At 40.8% G+C, this 18,837-nt stretch overlaps 1 protein-coding gene across 1 annotated transcript in view; it reads left to right on the top strand.

The window, feature by feature from the left end:
• The window catches only part of kdm4b (lysine (K)-specific demethylase 4B), a 509,300-nt gene extending 490,928 nt beyond the window's left edge, over positions 1-18,372 (top strand). Inside the window, exons 21-23 of the mRNA XM_060846205.1 lie at positions 1,834-1,953; positions 8,737-8,829; positions 14,098-18,372. Coding sequence (XP_060702188.1) covers positions 1,834-1,953; positions 8,737-8,829; positions 14,098-14,289 — 405 coding nt within the window. The 3' untranslated portion in view covers positions 14,290-18,372. The remainder of the gene's footprint in view (positions 1-1,833; positions 1,954-8,736; positions 8,830-14,097) is intronic.
• Positions 18,373-18,837: the final 465 nt, after the last annotated feature.

The following is an 18,837-nucleotide window of genomic DNA, read 5'->3' as shown; positions in this document are numbered from 1 at the left end:
CCCTTCATGAAACCATGTTGATTATCTTTAATCAACTTATTCCTTTCTCGATTATTATAAATCGTATGTCTTCTAACCTTTTCCCACAACCAAAGTAAGGCTCACTGGCCTATAATTATCAGGGTTGTCCCTACTTCCCTTCTTGAACAAGGAGACATTTGCTATATTCCAGTCTTCTGGCCCTATTCCTGTAGACAATGGCAACATAAACATCAAAGCCAATTTGAATAAAGATTAAAGAGCAAATTCAAGAAAAATCAAACTTCTGAATTTACTCAGCACAAGTTTGAGCCCAAATGTTTTTGAAAGCCCTAAACTTTCTCTGGTAGAGTTGTTGTTCCATTTTTGTTTTGAGGGTTTAGGCTGGTCCCCAGCTGACAGTGGCACCCCACCAATCCGAATTCCATAAGAAAGTCTTCACCACAATGCCACAAACCTGCAGAGTCTCCTGCCCTCTACCCACAATGCTACTGGTGACATAGATCCAGTAATATTGTTTTCATATAAACAGGAATAGAATCCGAAGATTACAGCACAAAAGGGACCCTTCAGCCCTTCAAGTCTATGCTAGTCATCAATTGTCAATCGACTTGAACCTTATTTCCCACAAAGCAATGCTGATTATCTTTAATTAAGCCTTGACTGTCCAAGTGTGAGACTGTTAGCTCCTTGATTTTTTTTTTGTAATAAAAAAATTCCCTACCACTAATTTTCGACTCGCTGGTCTATAGTTCCTGGTTTAACCCTACCACCGTTCTTAATAATTGTACCCACATAAGCTGTGTTCCAGTTGTCCGGCAACTCTCCCTGTGGCAGAGAAGATTTGGAAATTAATGTCAGCACACTGGAATCTCCTCAAAGTTACAGCAAATAGGTGTTTCCTTCTCCCAGCTCCTGGAACCAGCCTCCATTGTCTTCATCCTGTTGGATCCAAGCTGAAACAGCTGTTTCTTTTAAAATTGCTTTCAGCCAGTGTCAGTTTCTCCAGATCCCTGAAGCCACTGTTTCCATTTTAGTTTTACTAAAACCAGAGAAGCTCAATTTCCCTTTCAGTTTTATAATTCATGTTTCAATCAGTGAAAATGCACTTCTGAAATAGTGGATTTCATCACATTCATAGAATCATAGAAACTTTTCAGTGCGGACTCAGGTCATTCGGCCCATTGAGTCAGCACTGACCCTTCAATGAGCATCCCTCCCAGATCCGCCCCCGTACCCTAGCCTTGTAACCCTTCATTTCCCATAGCAAATCCACCCAGCCTGCAGATCCCTGGACACTATCAGCAATTTAGCATGTCCAATCCAGCTAACCTGAACATCTTTGGACTGTGGGAGGAAACTGGAACACTCGGAGGAAACTGACACACGCATATGGGGCGATTGTCCAGACACCTCACAGACAGTCACCCAAGGCTGGAATCAAGCCCTGATGCTGTGAGGCAGCAGTGCTAATCACTGAGCCACCGTGCTGTCCATTGTCTTAAATTAGTTTCCTGCCAAGTTTGTTTTAGGACTCTTGTAGTTTCTCCAGCAATTAATGAGAATGTATGCACCCTACAGGCTGATTGCTGGAAGTATACATGAGAAGCAATTTGTACTCTGGCAACATAGGTCATTGGACTGTCTTACATTTTAACTAGCCGACTCAAAGTTCGCACGTTGCAAATTGCACTCAGTCTTAGTAATTGTAACCAGCTGTATATTACTGTTTGTAGCAAGGTTTGTACTTGACTCAAAGATGGTTTGAGCTGTCAATATCATTTTTTTCTAAACTGAATCTCTCAGCAATTCTGTGATTGTATTATCTGTAATGTCTGCTTACTCTGTGTACAGAGCAGGGACTGTGTACAACATGGTTCACCCGCTGAGGGTGAGGTCATCCAGGTGCGATGGACTGACAGTCTGGTGTACAGTGCGAAGTTTGTTGGTTCCCAGGTCAGATACAACTATCAGGTAAGATTTAGGTTATATTTTCCTTGCTGCAATAGCAGTATTGACCAGTTAGTAACCAGTTGCTTCCCATATGTGGATACTGCCTTTTCTTTGTTTAAATAATGATTGTCACAAAACAATGGAAAAAGATTTTGAGTCATGAAACAAGGTTTTAGTGTAAATTTACTGGAGAGATAAGGCAGAAATTGTCCACAAAGATGGAGTAGAACTACTAACTGATAAGATTGTGGATGAGCACCAGGAAACATTTTAAAACATTTAGTTGGCTGACCATAGAATTGGATGTACTCTGAAGGGTACATTGGTAAACAATGAAGTAACAGCCCTAGTATAAAACTAACAAAGGGTTTATACCAAAACAAAATCTTGCAGCAGGATAAGAAGAACAGTGAAGGAGCACAAATGAGGTAGTAAGAGCCACAAAAGGAATATAACTAAAACCTAATGAGAGCTGTTGAATACAACGCTAGAGCTGTGTTTGACAAATGAATTGAGAAGGAAAGAATGGGCAACTTTAAAGACAAATGGGAATGATACTGCAATTGGAAATCAGAACGTGAAAGGCATATTGAATTCATTGACCTTGACAATCAAGAATATGCATAAACTGTCAGAGGTAGTGGGAAGGTAGACCAAGGGAAGCAACAAAATATTTAATATGTTTAAAATCAGTTGATGGAGAAACTAATGTGAATAAGGATGCCATTGACTGTTCCCACACCAATGAGTTAACAGAAGTAGCTGAAGAAGTTGTTGATGCGTTAATCGCAATCATCTTCAATTCAGAAATTGTCCCCTTGAATTGGAGAGCTGGCAATGTTACTCCATTATTTAAGGGTGAGGGAGATAAACTAGGCAATTAAAGATCTGTTAGTTTAACATCAGTCGTGGGCAGGTTACCAGAATCTTTAACTGGGGACAGGGTGATTGAGAATTTACACAAATATAAGCTGATCTTGGAAATGCATTTGAATGTTATTTATACGAAATACCAAGTATAAAATAAGCCCATGGATTTGGAGGCACACTTTGGTTGACATAGGGAATTAGGAGGTGGACAGTGTAGTCAGGTGCAACCTTCCCTCAGCAGTTTCATGCTTTATTTGATTATTCTGTGCATTTCTAAATGAGGCTTTATCCTGTCCCTCAAAGTTCCTGACAATAATTTTACCACCTTTACAGTTTAGCTGATTGGTCCCTGGTTACTCAGCAGAGTCTAGTAGGAGCCTGAGCTTTGTGGGCCATGGTGAGAAATATGGCGTTTCTCCACGTCAGGATCAACTTGTTACATTTTAAACCAGACTAATGGGCATAGAGACAAGATTTATATTCGGGAGTGGCGAGATTACTGGGGGATTTTTGCTTTTAAACCTTAATGTTAACAACAGACCTCATGCCATTAATAGGCAGCTTCCTGTTCTTTGCGAGGGAACAAGATATTGGCAATTCATGATGTGAATGTCAGTGCAGATACCTGGTGGCTTGAACTTGCTATTTGCTTCTCTGGTTCACCATCTTGGGCACCGAGCATCAACATCCCAGGGCACCAACCTCACACATCCATGGACCCCTGCTAGCCCCTCAACACTGGCACACTCTGATTCAGTTGCAAGATACATCAGCCCTTTTTGAGCTGCACTTTGAAGTGCAGTGTCAACTAGCATTGATATGTTGTTGCAAGGAAGTTGGGCACAGAAACTAGCACCCAGTTTCCATTCTAGACCAGACTCCTTTTCGGGCTGCTCACATTCTTGCTTAGCTCTCATCCTCTTAGCGTCCAACTACATGCTCACAGCATCCATGCCTCACCCTGCCCCTTAGCTCAGTCACAGAACCAGGCAAGTTGTCTCAATGGTCAGCAGTCCTCCGTCAAAGGGATGGACATCTTTCTATAAGGCACATTGTAATGTCATTCTCACATCTGCCACGTGCCAGCAGTTTATACAGCAAACACACTGCAAGTGCTGCAAACAAATGGGTATTTCTCAAAGTCTGAGGGATGTGATCCTCATTGAGGCCAAGGAGGTACCTCTCAGTCAGGGGGTCCTGGAACAGTAACAAAGCTAAGAGCAGCCTCTGATATCAGTCCAAAGGGTTGGCTGTGTCAATGCTGGTTGCCAGTGCATCTCAAAATGCAGCTCAAAAAGGGCTAATGCACCCTGCAAGTGGATTAGAGAGTGCCAGTATTGAGGAGCTGGCAGGGGTCCATGGATGCGTGAGATTGATGCCCTGGGATTTTGCTGCTGGGTGTCCAGAGGAGCAGGCAGCAAGCTCAAGTCACCAGGGACTTGTTTTGACATTCACTTTGGAAACTGTCAATATCGCATTCCCTTGCAAAATACAGGAAGCTGCCTGTTAATGAGGTGAGGTTCATTGTTTAATTTTAAGGTTTAAAAGCAACAATCCCCCAGTAATCTAACCACTCCCTAATATGAATCTTGCCTCAATGGTCAGGTTGAAAATGCAGCAAGTGGAGAAATGCCATATTCCTCACCACGGTCCACACTGTTCAGCCTGCTACGAGACTCTGCTGAGTAACTAGAGACCAATTAGTCTAACTGAAATGGTGGTAAAATTATTACAAAGAACTTTGAAGGACAGGATAAAGCCTCATTTACAAATGCCCAGATTAATCAAATAAAGCATGAAATCGTTGAGGGAAGGTTACGCCTGACTACACGGTCCACCTCCTAATTCCCTATGTCAGTCAAAGCATTCTTCCAAATCCATATGCTTATTTTCGTTAAGTTTGTGTAGAACATTATTTTATACTTGGCATTTGATTTGTTTGCTCTCAGTCCAGGGTCCATGCCTCTACAGTCCAGGAAATGGCTGAGAGTCAGTCCTTAACTCACAGTAGCTCCTTAGTCTGACACTGTCAGAGAGATGTAAAGGTTTGAGCCCGGGCTGTTCTAATAGATTGCTCAAGAGGGTGAGCCACAGTCAATCTGTCGTTTCAATCCAATTAAGGCAAGAAGTAAAGGTGGGGAGGGGTGCCTTAGTAAGGGGGGACCCCTGCTGCAGGAGAGATGAGCATACCTATTCAGTTGGAGACTGAAGACAGGTTGGGTTAGGACCTGAAGTGGTGCAAACCTATAGGGCTCATGGGAAGGTCAACAGGAAGGGGATTTGGATGATTGGAGCCTCACCAACAGGCAAAAGTGGAAACTGGAACAGCCCAATGGGAAAAAAAAATGACCACAAGCACTTCCAGAATAAATGGGAGGAGTTCAAAATCCAGTGACATGTGTCCTTTCAAGAGACAACAACACTACACATGCACCCAATCACTGCACAGGGCACATACCCATAGGTGCCCAATTCCTGCCAAAGCTTATCCATTGTCTAACTGTGAGCTACACATCTCCCAGTCTGAAACGCTGCTGAACATTTCATTGTCAATATCTTGTTCCCTTGCAAAGAACAGGAAGCTGCCTGTTAATGAGGTGAGGTTTGTTATCAAATATAAGGTTTAAAAGCAATAATCCCCCAGTAATCTCACCACTCTCTAATAGAAATCTTGCCTTGATGCCCAGAACTCTGGTTGAAAATGCAACAAGTTGGTCCTGACATGGGGAAATGCCACATTTCTCACCTTGGTCCACACCTTTGTCCACTGAAGCCAGGATAAATAGTGTCTCGTCACCAGAGACCCTTCTAACTGCGATGGTCATATTGCCCGCGTGTGGTGCAGGGGATTCTCAAATCAGGAATTGCTCCATGAGGATGTGACACATGTGAGCTGGTGTCTGACTTCTGGAGTTAAGGTTGGGGGCTACACTGAGACACAAGCAAATTGATCTAGTGGCACTCTGAATATGTTTCAACAAATGTCAGACGCTCTTTGTCATGGAATTTCCCCCTGCCACCAATGTGCCCTTGAGGTTTTATTCTTTCCTTACCTCCCATTTGGAAGGGCAATCCCAGGTTTCAAAGCTGTGGCTGGAAGACATTGGTGTCTGGAGCACCGAGACATGCTGAATGTATCCTTTTCAGAGGCAAGTGCACTTCCCTCTGTTCGATCTCCCGTGGGAGTGAGGATGGGGGTGAGTTGCAGGTAAAAGGCCGTGCCACCTTTTGGAATGTCTTGACAGGACTACCGAATGGCTGTGTTTAGTTCCTGTCCTGGCTGATTGCCTACTGGTACCGCCCTGCCTCTGTTAGAGGCCAAGGTGACCTGCCCTAGCCCTGCCACATTGCTTAGAGGCTAGGGTGATGGATTGTGTGTACATCCAACAGACTCTTACACTGCTAGACCTGGCTCTCCATGGCAGTTGCCTCTCTGTCTATGGAGGTTGCCAGTCGTTTGCATGTTTGAAGTACCTCCCCCTCATGACATGGCCGCAATCCTGCAGCCTCTGGATTCTGAGTGCCATTGCTTTCCACCTCCCTCCCTAATGGCTGGCACTGAGGTCTCCTCCTACCCTGAGGCTGACCTGGTCTCTAATAATGCCAGTGATATCGAACATTTCAGCCAGCTGCAGAGACATGGCAGTGATGTGCTCACCAATTTGTGCTCCCACAAATGTCAGTATGTGAGCTGGTTATTGGGGGAGGCGGGGGCACTTGCCAATACTCCCTCTGAAGCCTTTGAACACCCTTCAGAGGTGCAGGAGGCCCTTTCTTGTGGATGGGTCACTTGGCTACCAAGGTAGTGGACACCTCATTCACCTCCGACTCAGGCGACTGACTGTGTGGAGTTTGCACGTTCTCCCCGTGTCTGCGTGGGTTTCCTCCGGGTGCTCCGGTTTCCTCCCACAGTCCAAAGATGTGCGGGTCAGGTGAATTGGCCATGCAAAATTGCTCGTAGTGTTAGGTAAGGGGTAAATGTAAGGGTATGGGTGGGTTGCACTTCGGCAGGTCGGTGTGGACTTGTTGGGCCGAAGGGCCTGTTTCCACACTGTAAGTAATCTAATCTAATCTAACCTGCAGAATGCAAAAGGGAGGCAGAAAGCAGCCAGTGGTATATAATCAATGACATGAGCAGGGTGATGGCATGGTACCTACTCAGCTAATGTATGTCTCTGGATCCCTGCAGGAGCAGTCTCAGTTTTTTCCTATGAGAGCTAGGATTCTCTCCTCAGGGTGTGAGGGATATGGGGAAAAAGGCAGGGAACTGACCTCGGTAATAGAAATGATACAGGCACGATGGGTCAAATGGTCATCATCTGCACCATAACAGTTCTGTGACAAGGAGAGGTGATGAGTTTTTGAACTTTATAATCCATAGATAGAATTGATTAAACTGGGTAAGAGTACAATTGTAATTACTTAAATATTGAGAAGGAATAAGTGCAAAAAGATGCAGAATTTTAACATTAATGTGTAATAATATTTAGAGCTGAATGTACTGATGAGACAGTAGAACAAAGAACTGTGGATGCTGGGCATCTGAAATAAACGAAAACAGAAATTGCTGGACAAATTCAGAAGATCTGGGAGCATCTGTGAAGAGAAAAACACAGTGTATCAAATCCAGTGACTCCTTTTTCAGATCTGCTTGAAGATTCATTGGACTCAAAACATTAACTCTCTTCACAGATGCTACCAGACCTGTTGGATTTCTCTAGCAATTTCTGTTTGTGTCTGTGCTGCCAAGCAGTGTATTGGTTGGTGGAGGCTTCTTTAAAAGTAGATGGAAGCACAGACTTAGTAAGAGAGCTACCCAACTAATAGCACACTTCAGTAATAAGGTTAGGAGAATAGCCTCCTGCTCCTGTTCTCCTGCTCCATGGATGCTGCCTGACCTGCGCTTTTCCAGCAACACATTTTCAGTCTGATTTCCAGCATCTGCAGTCCTCAATTTCTCCTAGAAGATTTTAACCTAATGCGAATCCTCTTAAAAGGATGCCTTCCTTGAAGAAGCTCTCTTCCTCCCTCTACAAGGATTACAGTGAGTCCCTCTCTCACTGCACCCCCCAGGTCATCTCCTCTGCCCAGAAGCTCTTCAGCCACGTCCTCAAACAGACCCGTTACCACAGCCACATCTCCTTCCTCAGCACCTGCCTACAGAACCGACTGACCCCGCACAGACTCCAGACTACGTTCAGACCAACAACATTTGGACCCAACCGATTCCTGAAGAAGGGCTCATGCCCAAAACATCGATTCTGCTACTCCTTGGATGCTGCCTGACCTGCTGTGCTTTTCCAGCAACACATTTTTAGCTCTGAACTCCAGCATCTGCAGTCCTCACTTTCTCCTAGAATAGCCTGAATACCTTGTTAGTCAAGGCAATGACATAATCATGAGGATTCTTTTTCTTTTGTAGCTGTTTTGGAAATTATCCTACCAGAAGAAATGTTCCGCAGTTCTCTTCTGTCACTATTTTTCTTTAGCATTATTTACAAACACTTCAGGTTGTAGTGATCTACTGCCACCTAGTGTCTGGAAATGGAATCTGTCAACAATAGCAATGTGCATTCATGTAGTGCCTTTAATGTGGTATGTCATCCCACAGGAACAGTTTTTAAAACAGAAAATAACACTACCATATAATGACATATTAGACAAGTAACCAAAAGATTGATGGAAGAGGTAGAAGGAGCATGAGATGAGATTATGTAGGGAATTGAAGAGGTTAGAGCCCAGATACAGCTGCCAACACTGGGCCAGTGAAACATAGTGATGCTTAAAAGAGTTGGAAGAGTGAAAAAATCTGAGTTGAAGGGCTAGAGAGAGCTACAGAAGTAGGAAGGGGTAAAGCATGGGGCGCTTTGAAATGATGTAATGATTTTGTTGCGTTAAATGGTCATTCCCTTGATGAAGTTGCTTGTGATTCAGGTGGAGTTTGAAGGAGGCTCTCAGCTGACCTTGAAAAGAGAAGACCTTTACACACTGGATGAGGAGCTACCCAAGCGTGTGAAAGCACGGCTGGTGAGTTTAAAGCATACATGACCTATCATATTACAATCAGTTTGATAATTACCATCCACTTGCTTATGCACCTCTGATACATGTTGTGTCGTCAATGTTTAGGCTAACAGTTTTAGTACTTTTAAACATCCAGCTCAAACTGCAATGGTCTCTTATTCTTACCTCTGTATTGCTGATGAGATTCTACTGTTGATATATGGAAAAATATTATATTGATATCGTGGCCCACTTGAGACTAGTACCAGCTTTAATTGAAATTGGTTAAAGACAAATATTGTCCATAGCATCAAGAATAAATCCCTTTCTCCTCTTCAAAACTACCATCTGATATTTTATGTTTATCTTCAGTTGTACCAGACTCCCTCCTTACATTCATCTCTTCACTTTAAAATTGTAAACTTAGATGATGGGCACAAGTTCACAGAGTAGAACTTCAACCTTCTAATTCAGAGAGGAAAGTGCTGACACTTGCCAAATAGGGTCTGACTGGAAATATAGCCCTTTATATAATCACAGTATAGTTCCCTCTATGGCCTACTGCACAATACCGATGTGGATTGCAACCTTGGACACCAGAGGTTGCAGGTTTGATTACTGTTTGCTGAGTTGGATTATCTGGGACTGCAGAAATGGCATTCCAAATGGGTGTTCAGTGCTGTGGCTGGGGAGAGGAATACTACAATTAAACATCTTCTGTTCAGTGCCCCATGTTGGAAAGTGCTGTAACACTGATGCATTCTCATAGGTTGCTGGTACGGTCCATCTGATCCAGTAAGAACAGCCAGTTTAACCATGTTTGAGAAGGTATCCAGTACCTATGTACCTGCTGAGAGTCCACATTTGCAGGGAAAGAAAGATGAAGAATTAAAATAGTAATTAGTTGTAACCATCAAATCATGAATCAACCAAAAAGCTAACTATTTCCAGTACTTCCCCAATAGCATTAGAGTACAGTTACAGTGCAAGCAGCGTCTTTCTGCTTGTTAGTGGGGTATGTGGCAGAATGTAACCATTTATTTTATTTGAACATTCACAATCTAATGTGGATGACATCTGTTTTTAGGGAAATGACAAAGCTGATACACGTGTTTGTAAGATATCCCAGGCAGTTAGCCTCTGCTGTCCTTTTCAGTTTTTTTAAAACTCATTACACATGGTATTGCTTCTGAGGATCGATGCGCCATACACACTACATTCTTACAGTTCATGCTGTGCTACATATTTTCATCAAAAACATCTTCACCTATAATAGTTGGAGTTAAGGACTTCCTCATTGATCTGACTCTGTAGCAGTGTCTCACCGAAACAAAATTTTCTTTTCCCCACCCTTCCCCAAATTGGGGAAGACTTTTCTTACTCCCTACATCCAGAGAAATTGTGGAATAAATTTTGGAGTAAAATAGTGTATTACTGCAAATAATGTTGATAGAAAATGTTCCCACTTTTCTTATTGTGCTGGATTTAGAAGGTGCCATCATCAGGCATGAAGAACATAAAGAAACATGCATACTCTTAAATGTGAGTAGGCTCATGTAATAATAAATATCTGGAATCAGATTCAGTGAAAAATGGTCCAAGTCCCAGGACTCACTCGCCCTGCAGGAAGAGCCAGAACTCCGTCTGGCTCTTATTAGAATTTAATCATTTTATCCCATCTGAACTATCTAATCCTAGTCTTTTTAGTTTAAAATTGGTCTATTCTGCCATATCACATTCAGTCCAGCTCCATGTACTTCACTGGTTTACCATCTGTTATCACTCTTTTTGATAAGTCTCAATCCATTTTGATTTGAGTTCAACCCAATATATTTACCATTTATGTAGTACTGAGATATGTAGAAACTACTAATTAGTCAGATACTGAGTGAAAGTGAGCAAACTGAACCAGTGAAATCATTCTGAAATGAAATTTGACCTTCAGAACAATATATTTTTACTGATCACAGTACATTTCATTCAAGCAGCTGCATGTTGGAATAAATCTTTAGTTTACAAGCATGGTGTCTAACTGGCCTTAAGGTTAGATTTTCTACTGTTAGGAAATAACAGTAGCAGTAAACTTGATAATTTTTTAGCTCACATTATTGGATTGGGAAAATATAAATCTGCCACTGTACAACAGATAAGATGGATGGGGCTGTTCAATTATTAAACTTCTTTTATGAGCAGAGCATCAGGCATAGATGCTAAACTTTACAGCAGAGAATTCAATTTGTCAGAGTGCTTGCTGAGTTTCCAAACAAATTCTGGTCAGTGTATCGGGGTTTAAGAGTGAGATGCAGATAGGTTCCTGTGACTTTAAAGAGACACTTTGTCAGTTTGAGGTTGAGCCCACGGGGTTTCTGGAAAGATGCACACAAGGGGAAATGTGTTCTCAAAAATCAAGAAATTTGGCACAGATCCAAATCCCCTTGTCTGCTGGAAGGAAGTATAATTGTAAATATTTCAGTTTTGTCGTAAATGGGGATAAGAGAGTAATTCACAATTGTGGCAAGATCTAAGTCAGAATCTTTACTGTCCACATTCCTTATTAATCGTTTATGCATTCACTAGCAAAATAAATGGGTTGGTTCAAATAAATCCATATTAATCAGCATTCCAGATAAAGATAAAATATCTCTGTATTAAACTGTAAAGTTATAAAATAAAAAACTAAAGAGAGATATACATTCACACTTTTGGGGCAACCCAGACAGCTTTATTGCTGAATCAAGTGCTTTTGAGTTTCATCTCTGTTGTGATATAGATTAAGGTTAGTGATCCCTAATCTCAATCTGTCAATATTGGGAGCTGGGCAAAGTAAGCCTTGTTGTTTTAACGTTTGGTAAATTACAGTACTCATGTCATAGTGGGCTGAACGTGCTCTATCCTAAAGGAAAAAACTTACTGGCCCCCGTGAGCAAACAAATGGGTATTAAATGCCAAGAAGGAATTCTGGCAGCACAGCTCCACCTCTTGTCATAGTTATCCAGAGCAGAAGGGCATAGATTCAATCCTTTGCTCCACTCAGCTGCATTTCTGAGGCAGTAGAACACCAAACAAACCAATGCAAATTGAGCAAGAGAGAAAATCTGGTTAGCAGGCCAGATTATGCTCTTTCTGCAAATCCCCTGATTGGATTCCATGCAAACATAGGCTGTGAAGCACTAACCTGAGGGAACTGACTGAAATAAGCAAAAACAGAAATTGTTGGAGAAACCCAGCAGGTCTACCAGTATCCGTGGAGAGAAAACAGTTAACTTTTGACGCCAGTGACCCTTCATCAGAACTGAAAGCAGCTATGAAAAATTTGGATTTATATTGATGACTGAGGTGGGCTGGCGGGGAGGAGGTGTGAGTAGGTGGGTGGACATGGAGCCCGGAGAGCACGGGAATAAAGGTAAGCAAACAAAGGGATTGTTCATAGTAAGCCAGGCAAGAGGAGAAGTTAGGTGGTGGTGCTGGGCACTCTGAGTGTATGAAAATGGGTTGGCTGCATTGACAGCAAACCAAGTTATGACTGGACCTGTGGTGTGGGGGTGGGAAACAGATTTTAGAAGGTGATGGTTCAAGCTCTGAAGTTATTGAACTCAGTGTTGCGTCCTGAGGGATGTAAGGTCCCCAAGTGGAAGAAGTGGTGTCGTTCTTCCAGACTGTGAAAGGAAGAAGAATGCCACATCAATTCAACAATACCGGACTTGAATGGATTTGCTGAGGCCTCCCATTGCTCTGATGCAGTGCCTGCACCCATGTACTGCTATCATGATAGCACTCCATCTGTCCCCTTGTTTGCCTGATGTACCCAACTCTCCAATGGCCGCATTCGGTTCCTGCAAATATTCTTTCTCAGTGAGGGTATAACCAGCAAGAAGGAATGCACTGGCCTCTCTTTGATCAGCTTCCATGATTGGTCACAACAAATGTTTAATTCTTCTTTTATTGGCTCAAGGATATATCTCTCCCAACATAAAAATATAGTTAACTAAAAACCAATCAACCAGATTTTCTTAAATCAAACATAAGGCAAATTTATTACCTGTTAAACCTGAGGAACATCAAAAAGAAAGCAGTCATTTAGCCCTTAGCTATATGTGTACACGCACAAAGTTAAAGTGGAATGGTGTCCATTGCAAATGAGGATTCAATTACGGCTGTGAATCCATTAATTGTCTTTGAGGTCTAAGTTTTTTTTTAAACCAAAGACCGATGTTATTTTGTTGGTTTATTGGATTCAGTCAGTTAAGACGGTGTTGTAGTTTTTGAAATGCTATTGGTTTTTACTCAGTTTTGTCTTGGGACTGATCAGTTTTTGGAGAATTGGGCACTACTTCCAAAGATTGCGAGAACCCTTATTTGGATGTCATTCCATATGTTTTCATACATCCTTCACCAAAACCACATGCTCAGCAGAAAAATGAAATGCTGGAGCAATTCAGTCAGTCCGGTAGAATCTGTGCTGCAATAAAAGGGAAGTTAACATTTCGAGTCTGATATGACCTCTTCAGAACTTTCAAGGTTTGTGTTTGTGTCAAACCTGACTGTTGGCCCACAGTGAGATTGATCTAATTTTACTGCATATTTTAATGGCACAATGTCAGAGTTTTCCTATCATCGATGGGTTTTGGGTTTCAGACCCTCTCTTTATGTAAGGAGTTTTGGATTTGAGCCTTTGTTCCAGCAGTACTTGTCGAGAACCCTCTTTTGCAGAAATGTTCAAAGGTCTTATTGTGAGCTGTAAGTTCCAGATGATGAATTTTTATGTCCTGGTAATTACCTCATGGATTGTGTTTTTAGAGTGAGAGTCTCAGTCATGCTGTTTCAAAATACCTGAAAATCCTGAGAGCTTGGCTGCTCACAGGTCAGATGATTTTGGTAGGCACCTTTAAAGTGAGCCAGTATTTCTCTCAAATCTTTCAGGTAGTCAATGAGATTTCAATGATTTACAGTCTTTTTATATCAGCATGAGTGGTTCTGCCTCCTGCCTCTATCATGTTTTCTGCATGGCTGCAGTCATAGTATTCAAAAACTGCATTGACAACATTCAGCTAAAAAGAGTTACATTCTTTTTCCCATCACCATGTTTTAGATGTCTTTTAAAACTGATCTTCAGCATCTCAGTTATGGGTATGTATAAATTATTATTTGTTAAACCAACCTGAATTTCAAAGTTAGGGAGTCACAGGGAGGGATGCAAATTCAAACCTGCTCATTCATTGTGTTGTCTTCATTTTGCTATCCAATCTTTGATTTACCTTGTCGACATGATCTACAATCATGTTTGTTTTATAGTCACCACTGATGGGCTCCCAGCATGAAGATTACATCTCAGGCGAGGAAGCTAAGGATGCGAAGAAGGTTCAGCCATCTAACTCCAGGTTGTTAGAAGACTACAGCCAGAAAGATTACACTCAGAATCCTGAATACCTTACATTTATGGAAAACCTCTTTCATTCACCTTACCAGCAGGGATTTATTAATTAGGAAGATACAACTGTACACTTGGGCTTTTTTTGTTTGTTTGGGTTTTTCAATGGAAAAAAATGCTTTTGTGCTTAGTAAACTGATTCAATTTTAAAATTGCTATTGAAAGACTCTGCAGTAAATACCTGTGAGCCATCTTCTGCGAAGGTGCTAACCATATTCAGAATGGAACTACTGAATCTGCCTTGAAGTTTCAACCATGTCTCTTGTATATAGGAAAAAAAAGAGTCTTGTATGAGGTCTTTTTTTTTGAAAATCTTGGGTTTAAGAAAAGGAGAGAACAAAGTTCAACACTTTTCTAGCTTTTGTGTGCATTTTCCTGGCATATTTGAACCAAAGCAATATTTTCAATTGATATGGGGTGTGGTCATATCAATATGAAGGAAACCCATTGTTACTACTTTGACTTGTCTGCAGCAAGGCAATTCTTCCAATTATCTTCAGGGATAGTACTTTTTGTTATTGTTGGGAGGCTTTGGTGGATTTTGAAGAAGTTTATTACACAATTGTAAGGACCACACTCCTAAACTGGTTTAAATTTTTCTCTGAAGGCAAAATATAAATCCCCTTTCTTAAAACCTCAGATGTGATGTATTGAATCCCAGCTCAAAACTGGGATGCAATTCTGGCTGTTCCAGTATTGTCAATATACAGCTGCTGTGTTGACTTGTCGCTCTGTGGATTTTATAGTGTGTATGCCTTTCAGGTGGCCAAGCACAGAAGACAGCTTTATTTTTGCCCAAAATTGTTTTAAACTTTAATTTTTTTGTTCGCTTTTGATTTGTGCGGTGAATCCTGATATAAAATGAGATTTAAAGGTAGTAGTTGTGCAGGGAGCTGATGAACTCAAAAAGGAATTAGTTACACCTAAAATTCTATGGAATCTGTTGGCCCCAAAACTAGCTGTCATGATATCTCTCCTGTTGGCTTCTGAGTTTGGGAGTGGGGAGGAGGTCCATACTTTCTTATGTTGTCTTAGTTTTATTTTTAACACTTGGACATTTGTGTTATTTAAGGCCCAGTCCACAATTCAGTTGCAATAAAATAACTAATAACTTGAATTCATTTGCATTGTAAAGTATTGCCACAACGTCTGATCAGTGCAAGGGCAGCCTCTGTGTCATTACTTGGATTTATCCCTTAATGTAGTTTGAGTTATGAGAGTCTCAAAACAAAACATTTGTTTTGCTAATCATTAACCAAAATAAAGCAAGTTTTTCACAGTTCAAAACCTTCAAGCCACTTTCTGTAAACCATTGATTTAATTGATAACCTCAAAAAGACACTAGTTTATTATAAATTAATGTGCTTATTTGTATATATTCTAAAGTTATCTTTGTATAGTTTTCTTTCTTGCTCAATTTGAATTGTTTCATCTCAATAAGCACGAAGCATGATGAAACTACAGAGCTATTATTGGTACCTCCTCATGGCCGAAGTGCTCAACTGTATGGCTGCCATAAGAAATTGGAAACTGGCTGAAGTTGAGCTATCTCTGTTTCATTCATTTGTGAGTTTACTCCAACCTTTGCTGTGCCATCAAATAGAGGAGAGTGTCAGTAGAGAGTCCGGACCTTTGTATCTGAATTAGAAAGAAAGTCCAAAACCACGAGAAGAACAAAATGTTTCAGTAATTTTTCTTTTCTTTGTCATGTAGCAACAAGTGTTTGTATGACCGTAATCAGCATGTGTAGATGTTAAAGATTAGACCTGATTAGAATGCTGTGTGGAATCAATTCATCAGGTCACAGAATTAAGTCTTTAATTTTTGTTTAGAGGGATTGGACCCCTCAGAGTATTTGTGAGAGTGGGAAGGGAACAAGGGGCCTAGGGTGTAGGTGGGTGGGTTGAAAGGAGTTACTTCCATGACAGTTTAAAATCTATTGAGAAGTTTTGGTTTGAGTAAAACTAGAAATTAAACTGTAGAAGATCATTGCCATCACCATCGATAAATCATGTACAAAAACAAAATGCATTACACCACTGTATTAAATACTTTAAATTATTTCTGCTCTGTAAAATATCAGAATACATAAAAAAACACTCACTCTTCAAATGTCCACTTTCAGCATTAACTATTAGAAATAAGATGTCCAGTTTAGAAGTGTGGTAGCTATGTGTTGACTGCAGTAGTAAATATGTAGTTTTTAAAGATAGGTGTGTAGTGGAGGCTAAGTCTTGTAATTGTAAGTGACTAAACTGCAAACAGTTCTGTTGAAATGCTCACAGCAGAATGTGACAACATTTTTTCAGCGTTACAGGCCATGACTTTTACATTTTTTAAAAAAGAAAAACCTGACTAAGTTTCACCTTGAGGGAAGAATGTTCAAAGTTGTGCTTCATTTGACTCCAGCAAAGAAGATTCAAAATCATAAAACTGCTGTAAACCTTAATTATTTGTTGACTTTGCAAACTAATGAGATGCAACTAATGAAATACTGGATATCAAAATACGGGGTACCTTAACCACCTCAGCTTAGTGATGTTGGGTCCCATTCAAATATTGGAATAAATTACCAGTCCATATTCTTTCAGTGCGGTTTTGTTTGTTTTAATACAGTGATAAGATAAATGTTCAGTATTGCAGGCTTTGTAAAGATCAATGCTTGAAATGCTGTCACTTTGTTTATAAAAGGCATAAGACTTTGCAGGTTTGGGGGACTAGCTGCTTTTCAACTATCGTGAAGAAGTGGAAATAGAGTATTTTAAGAAAGCCATAGAATGCCAATAAAAACCAAGGCAAAGGGATATCTAATGGAGGTATCACCTATTGTGAAAGAGTTTAATGGTTGCATGTGTGGTGTGTATCTAACTTTTGGTGTTTCCCTGTATATAAGACCTTTGCTGTGAATTGTAGAGGAAGCTCCCCTCGCTCTCACTGAAATTGAGATTGGGCAACAGTCCGGGATAACTTTTTTTTTGCAAATATTCATTGTAGTTGGCCCAATACATTCAGCTGGTTTGCTAATCCCCAATTGGATTTCTCAGGCAACCTAAGCCAAGGATCTGTCAGACTTTATAATCTTTAAATAAGTCTTGCCCTGCTTTGTGGCCATTCTAGTACTGTCCAGTCTGAAGAATTGGACTGTCATCAATTTCAGGAAACCGTCAATAGAGTTCGGAGACCTGAGATCTTAAGGTGCTTATTCAGGGACATGGTAATGTGCTGTTTTTATGGTATTGTTTGAGATGATTTGGGTGAACAGAGCCCTTGTTCTGGGATCTTCAGAACATTAACCTGCCTAGCTGAAGCTCAGAGCAATAGACCCACGATGATCGGTAATAGATTCCCCAGTGCTCTGCTTGAGTACGTTTTGGGGTGAATGGCCTCATGAATGGAAATAAATCCCAGTTACATTATCTTATCAGTGGCCAATGATAGATCAGGTGTACCTTGCCAGTACTGAACCTCAATTGTTACAAGATAATGAAAAGTTTGAAAAAGAAAATACTGGAAATACTCAACAAGTCAGCTTGTATCTGAGGGAGATGGACAGTTTACATTTTGAGTCAATGCTGAAGCTTTGACAGAACAGTGCTGATCATAGACTTGAAATATTAGCTCTGTTACTCCTTCCACAGATTCCCAAGCTGTTGAGTATCTCCATCCTTTTCTGGTTTATTTCGGACTTGGAATATCTACAACATTTTGCTTTTGTGCAGGCAGTTTGAAGCTTTGTCACTGGAGCCAGGGAAAGTGGAATCTCTACTGTCCGTGGTAGTGTTGTCTGTGATTCTGACAACAATTTTGGTTTATTCCCCCCACCCCAAATCCTTTTTTCCTTGATATTTATATTACATCATTGGATTTAATCATTAAAGTGTAATGTTTCTGGGTATTGTACAGTTAAAATGTATCTGATTTTAAAGATTTGCTGGCATTACCTGCTGATTTATTATGACTGGGTTGCAGCAAAGGAAGGGGAGGAACTGATTTGCTTCGTTCACTGTTTGAAAATACTGTACATTTTTTAATAAATTTGTAACTGTATGATTTAATGGAATTAGATTTGTTAGTTTTCAATGTTCTTGTGCTTATGCTTTCCTATTGGTTTGCCCTGGGTTGATGAAATAAAAGTGAAAATGGCATTGCAGATCAAAGTGTCCCAGCACAGTCTCTAACATTGCTTTTAAATTATGAATTTTTCAGATGATTTGTGCAGCTAATATTCAGTAGGCATTTGTGTTATTCTCTCCCTCTTCATCTAACTCTCTCAACATCTTTTTCTAATCCTTTGCAGCCACTCCCACCCCAAACCTTCATTTATTAAGCTTCCCCTTAAAGACAAAAATACTGTTCAGCCACAGAAGCTGCTTGTGGAATTAAGTTAACTCCATGGTCGAGCCAATCTCTAGAGTTTCTTCTGAATTCTGCATTGGATTTATTAGTAACTGATAATTATGGCCTGTAGTTCTGATTTCCCTGTGTCCCACCCAAGTGAGAACATCTCATGTCTATCCTCTGAGGTCACCTCTCAATCATCTTTCTACCGAAAAGCACAGCGTACTCGGCAGGTACCCATGCGACTCAGCTAACATTGTCTATCT

Source organism: Hemiscyllium ocellatum, chromosome 28, assembly GCF_020745735.1.
Source record: "Hemiscyllium ocellatum isolate sHemOce1 chromosome 28, sHemOce1.pat.X.cur, whole genome shotgun sequence".
Taxonomy (NCBI): domain Eukaryota; kingdom Metazoa; phylum Chordata; class Chondrichthyes; order Orectolobiformes; family Hemiscylliidae; genus Hemiscyllium; species Hemiscyllium ocellatum.
The sequence above is the reverse complement of the archived record's forward strand: the minus strand, read 5'-3'. Positions and strand labels throughout refer to the sequence as shown.